Raw genomic sequence first — 18,984 nt, 5'->3', positions numbered from 1 at the left:
ACTAGTTTCTGTACATACAGACAAAGAAGGACACCACTTTCACTGGGACAACACACACATCCTAGGACAGACGAAACAAAGACACGCACAAGAATTCTTAGAGACATGGCATTCTAACCAGAACTCCATCCATAAACACATCGATTTAGTTCCTATCTACCTTCCCTTGGAAAAAAAGAACCAGAAATGACATCACCCACCATCAGAAACCAAGACTTATAAATCGAGAGGCGGGACATACCACCAGCGCTTCACCAGAGACTCCCACTGATTATGTTACTTAGTATGGTGATGAAACGTCTGAAAACAAACCTTCCAGCTCAGCGAGCTAACTTACAGACTCATCATCAACCTGAGCTACAAATCTTCTCAAACATATTACAGGAGTTTATGGACAGGTTATGAGAATGAGCAGAACTTTGGGATGTGGAAGAGGATGTGGGATATGTGAGTTTATGCACTTTGACAGGAAAAATATAGGAGAGGAATATTATTTAAAAGGAGAGAAACTGTTGATAGCTGCAGCGCAGAGGGATTTGGGAGTCCTCACGCATTCAATCACAAAAAGCAAACATACAACTTCAGCAGATTATAGGGAAAGCGAACTGAATTTTGGTCTTTAATTCAAAAGGATATAAAGATAGCTAAGTTTTGTGATAACGATTGGTCCCCTTCTGTAAGGGGATCTATAACAGCACAGGAGGCAGTTTGGAAAAGATTCATGAGTTGATCCTAGGTATGTAGGGGTCTTCCTTTGAGGAGAGATTGAGTAGATTGGGTCTGTACTCATTGGAATTTAGAAGAACAAGAGGAGAACTTATTGAAACATAGGATTTTTAAGGAACTTGACTGGGGAGATGCAGAAATGTTGGATCTCCTTATAAAGGAGTCTAAGACTAGAAAGAATAATCTCTGGGTACTGTCCGCAGTTAGGACAAAGACGAGGATGAATTTCTTCTCTCAGAGAAGCAAATCTATGGAATTCTTTACCACTAAGGACTGCTGAGGCTGGATCAAGATGGAGATAGATTTTTAATCAGTAAGGGAATGATGGGGAGAAGACAGGAAAATGAAGTTGAGGATTATCAATTGCCACTGAATAACAAAGCAAACTCGATGGGTCAAATGGTCTATTGCTGCTCCTATATCTTATGGTTTAATTTGGTTCCTCCTGTTTTTGCATCCACTCTAAACTCACCGTTGAAGACTGACCAGCAGATAATTTGTAGGAAATGGTCATAACTAGCATATTCCCCCCCCTAGGAGAGTGGGTTGAGGATGGGGGTTAGAAGTAGTCAGAATGCTTTTGATATAGAATATGAAAATAAGCCAACATCAAATATCCAATATGATGTACACCAAAACAAACACCAAAATGTTAAAGTTTTAATGCCATTAAGAACTTAACAAATCCTCTGCAATTTCCTTAGTTTTCATCTCTATTCAGCCCGGATTCAAGGCATGACATGTTGCATCAATTTAAAATTCTTTGAGGCCCAAGAAATGGAGGAGGAGATTAAGAGTGAACACTCACAGATGCATCAGTGAAGAAGGCGCTGGCAGGATCAGCTGTCGTATCAAGGAGATCGTCGCCATCGAGCTGATTGTTAAATTAAGAACATGTTTACAAAGAGAACGGACATCAACTTCAGGTCTTAATGTTGTGAACACATTAAAAGTGACTGGCCAATCATGTTATGACTCTTTCAGTCACTCCTGAAAGCTTGATTTTTAAAAAAAAATATATCATTCTGTAGTCCAGTGATGTTATGATTGGACTACAGAATGATATATAATTTTTAAAAAATCAAGCTTTCAGAGAATGACTGAAAGAGTCACACAAGATTTCAAGTTAAGATTTTTACTATAACACACAAACTGAAAGTAATATCGACTAACACAATTCAGACAGCAACTTAGAGCCTAAACTACAAAGATCCACCATTTAACATTTAAAAGAGCTGAAAATCTCCCTTCATAGTTATACTTTGTCTGTAAGCAGACACACTATTTGTCATGAACTATATGAGGTGATTCTTAGCACTTTCCTTCCTGACAGACAAATTCTAATCCTAAACTTTTCACAGTGTGGTTGACCCCACAGATTCCTCACTCGTGTCAATGCGAAGTGAATCTTCCAGTTTTGTTTAAGCCCTCATGACCTGAGTAGCTGGAGTACGTGTGAGCATTATCAACTGACCTTTACAAAGAGGATGTATTTCCTTTGTTCGGGGCTCTTTTGACTCAACTTTGCACACCTGCGAGGAGGGTCAAAGGAGGGTCACCTCGTTTGTACAGGCTTTAATAAACTAACTGTTTGCAGAAGTTGGTGTGTGCAAATTGCATCTTGTGTGCGAAACCTCAGGAAAACAATCTGATAACAAAGCCCATCCTCTTGATAATATGAATTACTTGGACCTTCTATCAAGATAGAACTGCTAACTAGGTATCCTTAGATCCCCTACTTTATTCCATCTTGGAATTAGGCAGTTTAAAGTAAAATGGTCTACAAAACTTGACATTTGTTACACTTGGGTGTTGGGAGTTTAACAGCCTATCCACTGTCAAAACACCTTTTTGGATCATTACGAATATCTCAAATCTTCTTCATAATGGATCCCCTTTTTAACCTTTAAGAACCAATCCATTAAGCACCAATCCATTAAGCTCGCTGTCAGGCACAATTCAGAACAGGGTACATGAACACCTTTGCTCTTGCATCTTAACATCAATTAAAAGACAAGCTTTCAGAGCGCTGTTCCTTCAGGTGACCTTCACTTCACCTGATAAAGGAGCAGTGCTCCGAAAGCTTGTGGTTTCAATAAACCTGTTGCACTGTAACCTGGTGCCATGTGACTTCTGGCTTTGTCCAAACCAGACACCTCCACATCATAAATTAAGAGAGATAGGAGTGAAACATCATAAACTTAATAACCTCATATGTAAACAGAAGGGTTGCAAACATTCAAACACAGTCTTGTTGGATTCAGGAGCATAGCTTGGAGATGTTGAGCTACCCTTTCGAGAATTATTTGGAGGCTTCAATTTGTAAGTTGCTGACCAGTAGTAGTTGAAGAAAATTGTGCCCTGTAGCATCACAGGACAAAATAACCCACGCCTGTTATTCCCAATATAGAAAATGACTCATTCTCAGCTGGGGGACAATTTAGGAACTTCACATAGTAACTAAGTACTGGGAGATTCTTTGGAGATACCAAGATTGCGATGCCCTTTGTTCACGGTTGCCTTACCTTGCAAACAGCACTGCACCCTGTCATCCTGTACAGATCATCAAGGACTGTGGGGTGGTCGTGGGGGAATTGTGTAGGGTATGTGCCAGGCTTCAAATTAGCATCAAGGGCACAACAAGGCTAAACAAGTAAATAAATGGAGGCAGACGACCTATCTTTCTGGCCTCATTGCCAATGTGGAAGTGGACCTGATCCATCAGGTGATGGGTGTTCAGAGGGACAGGCAGGAGCAGTGTCACTAATCAGTTGCTTTGGCTGGGCCCCAGTCCTACTTCGCTAGAGAAGGAAGTGAAAGCACACTCTCAAAAATGACGCTTTTCACATTGAAGCATAAAACAAAACTGAGCCACACAGACTTGGGAAGGAAGTCAGTACAAGCCAAGCCTTCACTTGAACCCTTCTCTTTATTGCACCAGAAACCCTCTTGTAGACTGAAAATCTGCACTTGGCAAGGGGCTCACTTGTGGGGATTTGTTTTGGCCTGGGTTGTTGGGGGGTGGTGTCAAATTGAGTAAAACTGAAAGGACCACTTCATTACTCAATTCAAATTGTAGCACAGATATGGGGAAAGTGAGGATATGGGGAGATCAGAACTGAAGAGTGTGGTGCTGGAAAAGCACAGCCGGTCAGACAGCATCTAAGGAGCAGGAGACTCGATGTCTCAGGCATATGCCCTTCATCAGGAAAGGTAACAGCCCTTGATTTGACCAAGCAGATGTTGGGAACATATTTCTTCTTATGGGAGTTATCGAAAAGTAGGGGTGCGCAGTTCAAACACAAGGTGTCTCCCTATTTATAATGAGGATAAAGAGGACTTTTTTTCTCTCAAGAATCATTAATATTTTTAACTCTCTCTTCCCCAGAAAATGATGGAGACTGTGTCATTAATTATATTAAGGCACAGTTCAGATAGATTCCAGATGTACAAGGAACTCTATGACTCTATGTCAGGGCTATGTGGGACAGGACAGGCAAGAGTAAAGGCCACCGTGAGAACATGCATGATCTAATCAAGTGGCAGAGTATGCTTGATGGGTTGAATGGTCTACTCCTGGTACTACTTATTAAGATGGCACATTTTGAGAACAAAAGTCAAGGAATTTAGGGATATCTTTTGATATTTTGTAAAGTTGAGAACTGGATTTTGATATCTGCTAGGAATAAAGCATAAATGAAGAAGTAGATGGGTGAGTGGGTTACATACAAGCAATGTGTAGGGAACATTGGCAGGAAACAACTGTTGCAATAAGCAATACGATTTTCAATTCAGGGCAACGCACTTCAGGAAAAATGTCAAGACTCCGGAAAGGGTAAAGAGTTGGTTTTTCAGGGAATGAGGGAAATCAGAGATTGGAAATGCAAAGATTGTTCTCTGAGCTGGGAAGGTTAAGGGATAACTTTGAACATATGAGGGGTTTTGCTGGAGCACACATAGACAGGGTGGTTAAGAAGGCATTTAGCCCGCTTGCCTTCCCTGCTCAGAACTTTCAGCATAGGAGTTGGGAACCAAAGTCAAGAGTAAAATGCTGGAAAAGTAGACAGGAGCAGGAGAAGCATCTGAGGAGCAGGAGAATTGACGTTTTGGGTATAAGCCCTTCATTAGGAAACTTGTTGAGGTTGTACAGGATGTTGGTGAGGCCTCTTCTGGAGTACCGTGTGTACCCTGCAATAGGAAGGGTATTAAGCTGAAGAGAGTTCAGAGGAGATTTACCAGGACGTTGCCGGGAATGGAGAGTTTTTCTAGAAGGCAAGGCTGGATAGGCTGGGACTTTTTCAGTGGAGCATAGGAGATTGAGGAGTGACCTTATAGAAGTTTTTAAAATCATGAGGGGCATAGATAAGGTGAATAGCAAAGGTCTCTTCCCTAGGGTGTGGTGTTCAAAACTTGGGGGCATATTTTTAAGGAGAGAGGAGAAAGATTTAAAAGGGACATGAGGGGCAATTTTTTTCACACAGAGAAAGGTTAATGAATGGAATGAACTGCCAGAGAAAGAGGTGGATGCAGGTACGGTTATAATGTTTAAAAGAAGTTTGGATAAGTTCTTGAATAGGAAAGGTTTGGAGGGATATGGACCAAACACAGGACTAGCTTAGTTTGGGAACATGGTTGGTGTGGACTAGTTGGACCGAATGGCCCGTTTCCGTGGTGAATGATTCTAGACTCTAACGGGGGAAGAAACTTTCCATTGGGAGTGGGTCAGGAGAGCATAAATTTACAATAACAGGAAAAAGGAGGATGAGGAGAAATTTCTTCAGAGGGTTGGAAAAGGATTTGAAAAATGCCCGCTGAAAGGATACTGGACTCTCATTCATGCCTTTCAAAAAGCTATTGGACACGTACTTAAAACGAACAAAGTTGCAGCATTATAGCGAAGAAAATGATAAGGAAAACTAAATGGCCCAACTCTTTCAAGCAGCTAAAGCTAGATAGGCAGAACTGAGTTGCAAAATTCCAATGCCACTCTTTTTCAAATCATTGAACCCAAGGTCAGAAACACATGGGACTCTTCCAGTGTGCACCAGAACCACCACACACAGAAGTACAATCCCAGTCTTGGTCCAGCAGCAAATTATACTCACCTGGTCTGAACCATGCAAGAAGTCATTCAGAGCCTGAGGGTCACTGGAAAGGAAAAGGATACACATCAGGAACAACTGAGCTTTCCAATTACATCAGAAACCCACAGAAAGCTACAGGTGACTGGGACAGAAGCCAATTCATTAAGGAGAAATAAAAGGAACAAACCACTTGTGTGACCCAAAGTTAAATATCATAGGATACTTGGAAATCCAAAATTAAAAATGGAAAAGACAGGAAATACTCAGCACATCTAGCAGCATCTGTGGAGAAAGAAAGAGTTTGTGTTTCAGGTCAATTAACTTCTGTTCACAAAAAGGAACTGAAATGACTTAATCCATTAGGTGTGGCCCTGTTTGGGAAAAAAAAGCAACAAAACTAAGATTGTACAACAAACGGACTTGGGAGTTCTGATTTGGGATTCTCTTAAGGTTAACATATAGGTTCAGCTGGCAGTTAGGAAGGCAAATGCAATGTTAGCATTCATTTTGAGGGGGCTGGAATACAAGAGCAGAGATGTACTGCTGAGGCTCGAGCAGACTTGATGGGTTTAAAGGCCTAATTTCTGCTCCCGTGTGCTTTGGTTTTAAGAACAGTTAAGAAAGATAAGCAATGGAAAAACACAGTGGGCTGTCAGTGCTCTTCGAAGTGGAACAAACTGAGGAAGGCATGACTGCAGAAATTTAATTTCTACTTGCTTGATACTATGCTGTTTAAAAGAAAACTAAACAGTCACTCTGTTAGCAGAGGATTTACATTGCAAAACTCTTGGCACATAAAACCACAAGGGAGCAAGATAACTGAAAAATAAAAGCCAGTCAGCCTTCCTGGGCTTCATTTATGTTAAACAAAAATGCAAATCCAATCTGCACGCAGGGTGATTGTAATCTAAACAGATCACCAAGGGGTGAGACAAATGTTGGCTTTCATCCCCTACAACACATTTGAATATATCTAACGTTAAAAGCGTCTTGCCTCTGCTGTCACTAAACATCCAACATCAAATGAGGGTCTGTAGCCCCAATCCATTCACTGATTTAGCAACGAAAAACAAAACTAAACTCAAAGTGCATTGTGAGAAACCTGTAATGCCATTATGGCCCACCAGGGGACATCTCTTTAAATGCTGGTCTGAGTTACATGAAAGGGACAGTGTACTGAGAACTTGACATTTTATCGAACTCATTGCTGTACTTGCCCTGAAAATGTTTGATGGGGGTCAGTGTAGAGAGCTTTACTTTGCTTATAACTTGGTGCTGTCCCTGTCTGGGAGTGTTTGATAGGGACAGCGTAGACAGAACTTTACTCTGTATCTAACCCAGTGTTGTACTGTTGTTAAGAGTGATAGACGAGGACAGTGTAAAGAGAGCTTTACTCTGTATTGAAACCCATGCTGTAGCTGTCCTGAAAGTGCTTGTCAAGTATATAGGTTTGCTTAGGTGCTGAAGATATTCCACACCTCAGCACAAATTCTCATCTTCAAATGAATAAAAAAAAAATTACAGATAGAATTATGAACAGAAAACTCTCAGGAGGGTGGTTGATTCTTAAATGAGAAGCCAGTTAAACCTGAAGTTAACAAAACCTTCCCAGTTCAACAAAAAGAGCAATGAATTCCAAGAGAGAAAGTGGAGTTCGAACTTAGACCAACAGGAGTTTGGAAGCCAGACCCACTATTTCATTTTGCTGTATGCAATTAATTAAGACAAACCTTTAAGCGGATTCTGAAAGTAAGGCAGGACTGCAGTTACTGAAGGATTATTCCCTTCATGCAGTAATTAATCACCAAGCCTTCATCATAGGGATCGCACACTGACTTTTATTTTTAAAATGTAATATATACTTGACCCATTTTGATGCTTTGTCTGATCAGAAGTCGGATTCTGTAGGTTAGAAGCCTCCAGCTGTGAATATGGTGGCTCCCTTGTTCAAATCTCTAGCTTTTTGCTGGATTAAAGTCAGGGAAATGAAGGATTAATTAAGATAAATTAATTTCCCATTACTGATGTTAAATTAATCTGAGCAGTTTTTTCAGCTGCTGAAATAATTTCTTTGCAATACCCTCTCTGGTCAGAAAGCTCGTGAATATTCCCAAATCAAAGCTCTTGCAGAATAAATGAGGTGAAGTACAGTTGATGGGAGGGTGTGAAATGATTGGTGCTGAGGGGCCTGGCACCCTGGGTAGGTTGGAGCTTTTCATCATCACTCCAATTTTCAGCAAGAAACTCGATTACCACTCCCTCGAAGTGCTCACAAAGTAGTTAAAACAGAAGTAGTCAAACAGAAATGCTGCTCTACTGGAACAGGACAAAACCCCAATTTCCTACAGTATTTTGGCCAGGGACGGCAAACTTTGTATGAATTGAAGATGCCCCAAAAACAGGGAGGAGAAAATGTAAGTGAACAGTCACTGTTATTTACCTTTTCTTAGGGGTTTTTTTGGAGATGAGATACATACCAAATTACGTCTAACAGACAACGTCCATCTTCATCATCCATGTCAACTGTAAAAACAAAACACAATAACTAAAGTGCTACTGCCCTACCAATTGTATAAAAGAATCAAACATTTATATAAAATTGCTCAACCTCCGGGCATCCTAAAGCACTATAAACCAATGAAGTGATTTTGAAGTGTAGTCACGTCATAGGTATAAGCCAGAATTCTCCTCCCTGGCTGTAATTAATGCCATGGAACTCTTATGTCCAATTGAGGAGACAGATAGGGCCTCAGTTAAATGAGTATGGTGGTATGGTGGCTCAGCGGTTAGCACTGCTGCCAGGGATCCGGATTAGATTCCACCCACGGGCGATTGCGTGGAATTTGCACATTCTCCCCTATGTCTGTGTGGGTTTCCTGAGTGCTCTGGTTTCCTCCCACAGTCCAAAGGTGTGCAGGCTAGGTGAATTGGCCATGCTAAACTGTCTGTTCTGTCCAGAGATGTGTAGGTTAGGTGCTTAGTCATGGGAAATGCAGACTTACAAAGGATAGGATGGGATGCTCTTTGGAGGATCAGTGTGGATTCGATGGGCTGAATGGCCTGCTTCCGGACCATAGGGATTCTATAATTCCAGAATGCATCATCCAATAATCAGCATTTCTGACAACACAGCACTCATTCAGTCCTACAACAGGAGCACTGAATTTTCTTGCACTCAGGTTTCTGCATTGGGTCTCAAATCCACAGTCTTCTGCTTCAAAGGTGAAATGCTACCCACTGAGTCGCGGCTACATTCTTTTTTAACTTATGGTTAATTATAGAAATCTGGTGTTAATCCCAAACATGCAGTTAGTATCAAATTTATGGCAAGATGCTAGCTCTCTCTGTCATTCCCTAGTTGCACTCCACGTGGTCACCATCTGAAGTTGCTGTCAACACTGGCCACTTGACATACTGAGAAGTTCCAAAGTCAAGGCCCTTGAGAAAGCCATTTAAAAGACAATCCTTGCTTCTTTTTATTTACACTCTGAGAAAATGTTGAGGTCCCAGATTCAAAATATTTGCACCTATCCTATTGTGGCATCTAATTCACTTTGCAGAGAGAGCTGGTTGCTGACTATTAGAATAAACAGCACCTAGATTTACCTTTGCCATTAATCTGCTCTGGTAATGGTAGTTCACTGCACTGACCTCCTCAGAAAACCATCACCACTCGCCAGGCAAATGCAATCAGTGCAGTCTTGCATTGAAATGCAGAATGTAAAGCAGACAAGAGAGATAGGATGGCATTCAAACAGTCAAGGTAGAACATGACAATACTGTAATACAATTACATAACTAGGCATATTTAATCCAAATGTAATTTAATTAACCCATTTTTTACAAACAATGTTCTTAAGCATTACTAAAGTTTGAGAGTAGGAAAGCAATGCCAGAAGCACTATCAGACACACTTTGACACTGAGCCACATTAAACAACCAAATGCTTAGTCAAAGAGATAGGTAATAAGGCACATCATAAAGGGAAAAGAGGTGTAAGCAGGAAACTCCAGAGTTTAGGGTCCAGGCACAAAAAGCAAGGCTGATTCGAAGAAATGCAATCACCCAGCCCGGTTGAAGGAGGTAGTAGAGATGAGGAGAGGTGAAGCCATAGAAGCGATTTGAAAACAAGAATACGAGTTTTTAAAATAGCGAGGCATTACCAGATTAGAAGCCAAATGGAGGTAAACGAGCACAGGGTCGATGGGGAGAAAAACAGAATGTGGTGAGAGTTAGGACGTTATCACAGAGTTTTACACAAGCTTATGTTTATGAAGCACATGAGCAAACACTGTAAATTTCAGTAAAGAGGTACAAACTCCAATCAAATCAAATATTAAATCATCCAAGCAATGATAAACTTATTAAGCTGCAGTGAATCAGGTCCAGCCAGCAAACAACATTCACTTTAGTATTTGGGGTGCGGGAATTCCCATGGTTTGTTCACCAAAACACACCCATTATTACAGTCATTGTTCTTGTTCTCCTTCTTAATGGTAGTTGTTAATTAAAATTGAGTGCATTGATGATGGATTTCTAGATATTAAAAACATCACGGGATATGGGTATAGTATAGAATGGCACTAAGGGAGATGATCAGTTATAATCCAGTTGCATAGTGGAAAAATTCTGTTGGGCTAAAGGGCTTACTCCTCATCCTGGTTCCTATATTTGTTTGCCTTGATAGTTTACACTGTTCAAAATGCTCTATCAGTTGGTTGATTCATGTCTGTCACTGTTGGTGCTGTTGACAAGATCTAAATACCGATTTACCACAATTGAAAGAAAAAGCACTCCACCTTTGAAATACAACATCCCAAGGTGCAGTGCCAACATTAGTGTCAAATCATAGAATGATAACAGCAGAGGAGGCCATTCAGCCTGCTGAGTCCATGCTGTTTGCAAGAGCAACTCAGGTAGACCCAAAACTCTGCCCTTTCTCGTTTTTTGTGTCATTTTTGATTCTTTTGTCCACCATGTTAATTTGGTGCCTTTCCTTCCTGACCCTTTATCTATTTTCCTTTATCCAACCTGTTTGGATCAGTCATGATTTTGAGCAACTCTAACGAATCACCTCTCAACTTTCCATCTCAAAGAGGAACAGCTCCAGATTCTCTAACCTATTCATATGAAAGTAAAGTGCCAGATCCCTGGAACCATTCTCAGATGACTCTTTCCTGCAACCTCTCAAAAGCCTTTGCATCCTTCCTAAAGTAACATGGAGAACATTGCTAGGAAAAAGGAGGAACAGAAATGGGAACCAGTGGAATTGTAAACAGAATACTAGATTGCCTGAGGATTTCTGCAGCTGTACAGATGTAAATGCACTGCGCCAACTTCAGAACCAAATTCACATCACTTCTGATCACCTGCGCTAGAATCGTAAGAAGTTTAGTCCTGCTCTGGTTAATCTGAAAATGATTTTCTCCATGAATTTGGATTGTATTTTATCAATCCATACCCCAGAGGGATGTGGATGCTCAATTATTGAGTATATTGAAGACAAAAATCAAAAGATGCCTGGATACCAATGATGTAAAGAGATGGAAGAATAGCAGGGAAAATTGATAATGAGGTAGTTGATTAATCATGATTTTGTTGAATGGCAGTACAAGCCCAACAGGTTGAATGGCCTCCTACTGCTCCTATTTCCCATGTCCTGCTGTTTCACAACCAAGGCTTGATGTGATACGGACTGTCAGTAACACAATAATGTAGTTAGTTATGATGACAGTTTGGTGTCCTGCAAAATCAAGTTTTAACAATTCAATTTTATACTTTTACCAGGCAGTTTTGGAAGTCATGAATTTGAAATCTAGCATCTGATTCACTAAACCACTGCACTGTCAGCAGTTGAAACACCTTCACTGCAGATCGTAGTGGGTACAGAAACAAGAGAAATTCAGATCAGCTGTCAATCTTACATAAGATGGCACTGGATGGCTATTGTGTGGGAAAATGCAAAATGTCAAATCAGAGAAAACTTGGAACCTAAGAACCATCAAGGAACACCATGAAAGAAGCTTTACTCTGTCACTGCATCTTGGCTTGATGCAGAGAGAGTGTCTGAAACTGAGAGCTTTCCATTGCATGGCTCCAATCTCATAAGCACAGCAAACCCTCAAGATTAATGGAATGCATACAAGGTTTACGTCTGACAGGAACAATGTAGGTACCATTAGGGTGTAGCGAAGATGAAGTGGATGTGGGGGCCTAAAAGGAAACTAGACATCTCACTGCGAAGTTCAATTAGATTTTTTTTGTAAATAATGCTATTGGTGAATCCTTCAAAGTTGAAATGTCTCCCATTCCTCCCTAGCTAGATCCACATAGACAGGTCTACAAGATGCAGTGCAGAAATTCCCTCAGGCTCCTTAAACAGCACCTTTCAAACCATAACCACTTCCATGTAGAAGGACAAGGACATGGATTGTTGCAGTTCAAGAAGTCAGTTCACCACCATCTTCTCAAGACCAATTAGGGACGGGCAATAAATGCTGGCCCAGACAGTGAAATTCTTTTCCATGAAAGAACTTTAAAAAAAGGCAGCATTTACATGAGAACAGCACTCCCTACAAGTTCCCATCCAAGCTGCTCACCATCCTGCCTTGACCCTTCAGTGTTGCTGGGTCGAATTCCTGGCACTCTCTCCCTAAAAGTAGTGTAGGTATATCTACATGCAATACATCAATGAAGCAGCTCACAACCAGCTTCTCAAGGGCATATCAATAAATATTGGCCCAGCCAGTGAAGTCCGTGAATAAACCTATAGAATATTCAGAGAATGGCCTCTTCTTGGACCAACTGGTCACCAGCACTCAAGACTATCCCCATGGTTCAGGTTAGGACAGCAGGAAATTGGAAAAGATGGGAAAATGAACAATTTGAAAAGTGCTTTAGCTTCTGGCAACCTGCTCTGGGCTGAATCCTTCTGGAAACTGTGTCACATTCCCGAGCAACCTCATCTATTTACCTGCACGAGCAGACATCATATAAATCCTGCAATCTTGCCTGGCACTTTAGTTGTGTCTCGATCCCCTATTCCAGCGTAGAACCTGCCAGGGACTGCACAATACCCACATTACGTCACGCACCGTTGGGAGCAATGCTTTACCTGTACAAAAATACATTATTAAAACTCTTCTGTTGACGAAAGAGAGAAAACAAATCCCCACTCCAAAACAAACTTGGTAGAGGATACCACACAGTTACATATGGTATAAAAATTCCTCGTACACTTGGACCATTGCCCTGTAACTCAATATCATTATTAGTTTTGTTAAAAGTAAATTGTTCAATTGTGATTTGGAACTGGTTATGCGACCTACTGCAGAAAGAACATTTTCTACGGTTAAGTCATCCCTCACGGGAATGCATGCACACACATGCAATGTGTGCCCTGAGGCAGTACTCTGGCCATTATAGGTAGCAGAAGTGATCTGGCACATTGAGACAGTTCACCCCAGGCTCAATCTGTGTAGCACAACGTGACAGAGAGTACAGAGTTGGCTTGTCAGGGCTAAGAAACCACAGTGTAATGGCACTGGGATGAGATGGCGAGGGAAAGAGACAAAGAGAAAAAAATTACAAGACAGAGACACAGAACCCAAAACAGAGAGACAGACAGACAGCCAGAGAGAAGTTTAAAAAAAATGTACAGACAGACAGATCACATAATTGTGTAGATGTGCAACACTCTAATCTGTTGGCCTCAATAACTTATCCTGGTCATTTACTCTGTAACACGGCTAGGTGAAAGGTCACTTGGAATTTTCTTTTTAAGCCTGCATCCCTCAGGATGTGAACCTACCCCACAATCTGTCCAAATCAGTTTTGTCAATCTACAACATAATCTTGAAGACTTCAACTTTATCAGCTCAAGGTTTCACCTCCTTTCCAAACAAAAACGTCAAAATAATCATGATGCAAAACAAAACCAGAACATTAAGATTGTACAGAATAAAATGCTTTTTTAAAAACAGTTGTATTTCTGCAGGGAGTTTACAGGACATAGCTGCTCGCCTGTGGTAAAAGATGAGTGGAATCACACAGGAGAATTTGAAAACATTTGTTCTGGGTATGTGCACATTTGTCAAGTCAAAGGATGTTAAGTGTCAGTGAATGGAACATTTCCCAGTTTCAGAATGGAATTGATGCACACTTTACTGTCCCCTAACAAAAAGCAAAAACTCCAACCACTGCATCAATGCAGAATTTCAGTTCTGCACCCTTTTCAGTATACCCTTTGAACTCCAAGAATGAACTTGGTATTCAATTAGGGACAATTTGCAATAGCTGTTTAAACTCCTCCAGCATTCTCCAAACTCATTTCAGAGGTTAATGGACAGGACAGAAGTATTCCAATCTCAATTGCACGGGCAGGATTTTCTCTAAACTCAAACCCCATAATCCCACCCGACACCAGACATCCCGCCTGACGTATTTCAGAATTGCTATCTTTTGAATCAGATGTTAATCTAAGGCTGTGGCTTCCCCATAGGAGGATAAAGATCCTGCAGTATGAGTTTGAAGAGTGACATGACCATCCTTTTGTCCTGGGATCAGATTTCTCTCTGAACAACCACCTACCTAGTTATCGTCACCATTCACTGATTGTGGGTCTCACTGTGCACAAACTGGCTGCTACATTTCAGACATTACAACAATGACTATACCTAAAACGCACTTCATTGGCTGTAAAGCACTGGGACATCCTGAGAATGTGAAAGGTTCTATGGAAATGTAAGTCTTTGCTTTGCTGAAGTAACATTCTTAATCCATCTCCCAACTGCATCAGATAAAATGGCCACATGCAATTTGTTGTCTGTAACTGTGCAAATACAGGAGCTAATTTGATGTTAACAGAATCGTCATGTCTTTTCCATTTAATAGTGAAAAGTAGGTAATCAGAGAAAGCAGGAGGAAATCCTCCAGACAGGAACAAAGACCTTACTCCGTGCTGCAAATCTCTCCTTTGTAACTGTCTCTTTCCTGGTTAGTCAAAGGATCACATCTGGGAATTCTGTTTCCCAGAGGCACACTTCCTCAGGATCCCTTCAGCAGATACTATTTATGGAGCAAAGCTGCTAACACAAGAATTTCAGGCATCTATCCAAATATGTCAAGCAGCCAATCTCAGAGGGAAAAAAAACTGTATTTACAGGACATCTTTCACGTCCACAGAATATCCCAAAGCACTTTATAGCCAGTGAATCCTATCTCTAAGCACAGCCTCTATTGTCATGTATGAAACACAACAACCAATTTGTGCACAGCAAGCTCCCACAAAATGTAACGTGACAACGAGAAGATAGCCCGTTTTCTTTCTGATGTTGACTCCGTTAAAAATGTTGGCTGGGACATCAAGGAGAAGACTCCCTTGCACCTCTATCAAACAACACTGCAGGATCATTTGCATCTACCTGAAGGGGCCATAGGTGAATGCATTATGTATAAATGGCATTTACAACTGCACAGTCCTCCTTCAGCGCTCCTCTGGGAGTTGAAACCTAGATTTCTCTTGTGTTTAAGTCCTGAAGAGGGACTTGAAGCACAAACTTCTGACCCAGTGGGTCACCAGAAACATTCCTTTTAAAACATTCCTCTCTTTCTCCCCACTCTATTGAGATCAAACATCGTAGTGAACTTCAGAGAAGTTGTCAGACGAGAGAAGCTGGATTGGTCTCCTTCATGGTGAAAGTAAGATTTAATACAGGTGTTCAAAATCGTGAAGGGTTTTGACAGTAAAAGGAGAAGAATAGCTTTGTATCAGCAGGAGAGACAACATAGTTTAGGGAATTAGCAAAAGGCGATGCAATTTAAGTAAAAAGAAACTTTCAAAAAGGAATTGGAAAATCACTTGAAAAATTACAGGCTGTAGGGAGAGTAGAGAAGCTGGATTAATTGGAAGCTCCTGCAAAGCATGGCCTCAATGAACCAAATAGCCGCATTGTAAGATTTATCCAAAAAAAATTGGAACAAGATGATTTTTAAAAAGAAAATTAATTCACAGGATGATGGTGTCACTGGCTAGGCAAGCATTTATTGTCCACCCCACAGGATAGTTACGGGTCAATACATTGCTGTGGGTAGGGAGTCACATGTAGTTGAACCAAGAAAGAACGGCAGTTTCCTGCCCTAAAGAGTATTAGTGAACCGGATGGGTTTTTCCGACAATTGGCAATAGTCATTATTAGACTCTTAAATCCAGATGTTTATTGAATTCAAATTCCACCATCTGCCATGGAGGGATTTGAATTCAAGTACCCAGGCCATACCTGGGTCTGTGGATTAACAGTCCAGCAATAATATCACTAGGTCATCGCCTCCCCCATTGCTTGGCTAAACAGATCTCTTAGCTTTAAAAACGGTCATATTATTTATGTCAACTTTAAGTGCCAGATGTCTTTAGTGCACTCAGTCTTACTATCCATAAACACCCCTCTAATGAAGCCTCTGCCATATGGCCTTGTATGCAAAACTTCACTTCCCTCAGTGTTATTCATTAGTTTTCCAGCAGCACTTCCTTCCTTCAGTGGGCGGCATGGTGGCACAGTGGTTAGCACTGCTGCCTCACAGCTCCAGAGACCCGGGTTCAGTTCCCGCCTCAGGCGACTGACTGTGTGGAGTTTGCACATTCTCCCCGTGTCTGCGTGGGTTTCCTCCGGGTGCTCCGGTTTCCTCCCACAGTCTAAAGATGTGCAGGTCAGGTGAATTGGCCATGCTAAATTGTCCGTAGTGTTAGGTCAGGGGTAAATGTAGGGGTATGGGTGGGTTGCGCTTCGGCGGGGCGGTGTGGACTTGTTGGGCCGAAGGGTCTGTTTCCACACTGTAAGTAATCTAATCTAATCTAATCTAATCTAGCTACTGATCAGCACCTCTTTAACTTTCTGCAAATGCAGGGCGGACCACTGTTATTGCCAGTGTAGCTGGAAAGGTTCTCTTTTGGCACACAAGGAGTGCACCTATCTCCATGGCAGAAGGGCCGGCTTCGAGACTTACCCGCCCCCACAAGTGCAACGCAGCATTTCCAAACCAGCAGGTTTAAAGAGACACTCTGCCTGGACATACCCAAGAAGGTGTACAGAGAAATAAGACTTTCCTGAGGGTTACATTTGCAGCATTCCTATATAATTAGGCCCACTGCACAACCTCAATTTCCTGAAGCATTCTAAACTCTACAATAACCTCTTGCACGTCTAACTCTGTCTGAAAGATGCAGATACAGGTGTTTCCTGACAAACGCATGACAATGCAGCAGGAAAATATGTATTGGGCCATCGCAGAACAAACAAAATGAATTTGGCAGCTTACAGAATTTCTTTCTGATTTTCTCACTGGTGTTGAGAACACAATTGAGAATCAGACTTGATATAGAAGGCTGTGAGTAGTCTTTTTAATGCATTTGTGGGGATCACTCGCTGAGCAATTTATTTCCCAGCCTTAGATGGTGAGTGGCTTAGAGGGAAACTTTCAGCTGGTGATATTCTTAAATATGGAGTCCTTCAAAATAGTACTGACCTTGGGTTTGAAAAGTACTTCCTAATGAGCCTTAGTGAATTTCAGTAGTGCATCATCTAGATGGTACACCCTGCTGCTATGCATTGAGAGTGGAATGAATGTTTGTGGATATGGTGCCAATTACGCCAGATGCTTTGCCCTGGATGATGTTAAGCTTCTTGAGTGTTGTTGGAGCACGGTGGCACAGTGGTTAGCACTGCTGCCTCACAGCGGCAGAGACCCGGGTTCAATTCCCGCCTCAGGCGACTCACTGTGTGGAGTTTGCACGTTCTCCCCGTGTCTGCGTGGGTTTCCTCCGGGTTCTCCAGTTTCCTCCCACAGTCCAAAGATGTGCAGGTCAGGTGAATTGGCCATGCTAAATTGCCCGTAGTGTTAGGTAAGGGGTAAATGTAGGGGTATGGGTGGGTTGCGCTTCGGCGGGTCGGTGTGGACTTGTTGGGCCGAAGGGCCTGTTTCCACACTGTAAGTAATCTAATCTAATCTAACCTAATAAGGAGGATGGCCGTCCCACATTGCTTAAAGGAAGGATAGGTTTAACTAATGCACTGTAGCTTTTTGATGAGTCAACAGAAATGGTTGACAGGGCAATATTGTTGTGGGGCACATGGATTTCCAGAAGGCATTTGATACAGTGCTGCACAGCAGACTTTGAGTCAAGTTAGAGCCAGGAAATAAAAGAGACAGCAGTAACATGGACACAAAATTAGTAACAGCTAATGGATAGTTTTCAGGCTGTGAAAAATTTAGAGTTAAGTTCCACAGGAATCAATGTTGGGACTCTTGCTTTTCTTATATTAAAACATTAGACATTAGTATACTAAGTACAGAGAAATGTAGGAGGGTCAATCAGTATGTTTGTGAGTGATATCAAAACTAGTAAGGTCAAACTGAGAGAAGTACAGCCTTAGATCAGAGGAGGATATAGACAGGCTCGTCAGATTGGCTGATCAGTGGCAAATGGAATTCAATCTGGATAAATGTGATCCATTTATCATTGAGCAGGACAAACAACTCAAGGGAATATGTGGTGAACATTAGGGCCCCGCAAAGCACCTTGGATCAGTGGGACTTTGGTGCGCATGCCCACTAGTCCCTTAATGAAGCAGGATGGCAGATAAAGTAGTTAAGACAGCATTTGAGATACTTGCCTTTATTAGTTGAGGCACAGAATTGAAGAGTAGGCAGGTTATGCTGGAACTGGTTGGTTTGGCCACAACTCAGCTATTATATGCAATTTTGGAATCCACATTATAGGAGGGATGTACTTACACTGGAGAGGGTGCAGTGGAGATTTACCAGGATGTTGCCAGGTCTGATACGTTTTAGTTATGAAGACAGATTGGGCAGACTGGGGCTGTTTTCCTTGAACAGAGGAGCCTGAGTGAAGACATGATTGAGAAGTATAACGCATAAAAAGGCTAGACAGAAAGAAAATTCCCCGCTTGGTGGCAGAACTAATGGCCGGGGCGACAGTTTTAGATTAGATTCCCTACAGTGTGAAAACAGGCCCTTTGGCTCAACAAGTCCATAACAACCCTCTGAAGAGTGACCCACCCAGACTTATTTCCCTCTGACTAACATACCTAACACTATGGGCAATTTAGCATGGCCAATTCACTTGACCTGCACATCTTTTGGAATGTGGGAGGAAACT

The 18,984-nt window shown here is 41.6% G+C and overlaps 1 protein-coding gene across 1 annotated transcript in view; it reads right to left on the bottom strand.

Annotated features, from left to right (window-relative positions):
- LOC122542677 (BRD4-interacting chromatin-remodeling complex-associated protein-like) overlaps positions 1-12,924 on the bottom strand; it is a 52,542-nt gene extending 39,618 nt beyond the window's left edge. Inside the window, exons 1-4 of the mRNA XM_043680655.1 lie at positions 12,784-12,924; positions 8,288-8,333; positions 5,832-5,874; positions 1,535-1,600 (exon numbers count right to left, since the gene is read on the bottom strand). Coding sequence (XP_043536590.1) covers positions 1,535-1,600; positions 5,832-5,874; positions 8,288-8,333; positions 12,784-12,802 — 174 coding nt within the window. The 5' untranslated portion in view covers positions 12,803-12,924. The remainder of the gene's footprint in view (positions 1-1,534; positions 1,601-5,831; positions 5,875-8,287; positions 8,334-12,783) is intronic.
- Positions 12,925-18,984: the final 6,060 nt, after the last annotated feature.

The sequence above is a fragment of the Chiloscyllium plagiosum genome, chromosome 41 (assembly GCF_004010195.1).
Source record: "Chiloscyllium plagiosum isolate BGI_BamShark_2017 chromosome 41, ASM401019v2, whole genome shotgun sequence".
In the NCBI taxonomy this organism is placed as follows: domain Eukaryota; kingdom Metazoa; phylum Chordata; class Chondrichthyes; order Orectolobiformes; family Hemiscylliidae; genus Chiloscyllium; species Chiloscyllium plagiosum.
The sequence above is the reverse complement of the archived record's forward strand: the minus strand, read 5'-3'. Positions and strand labels throughout refer to the sequence as shown.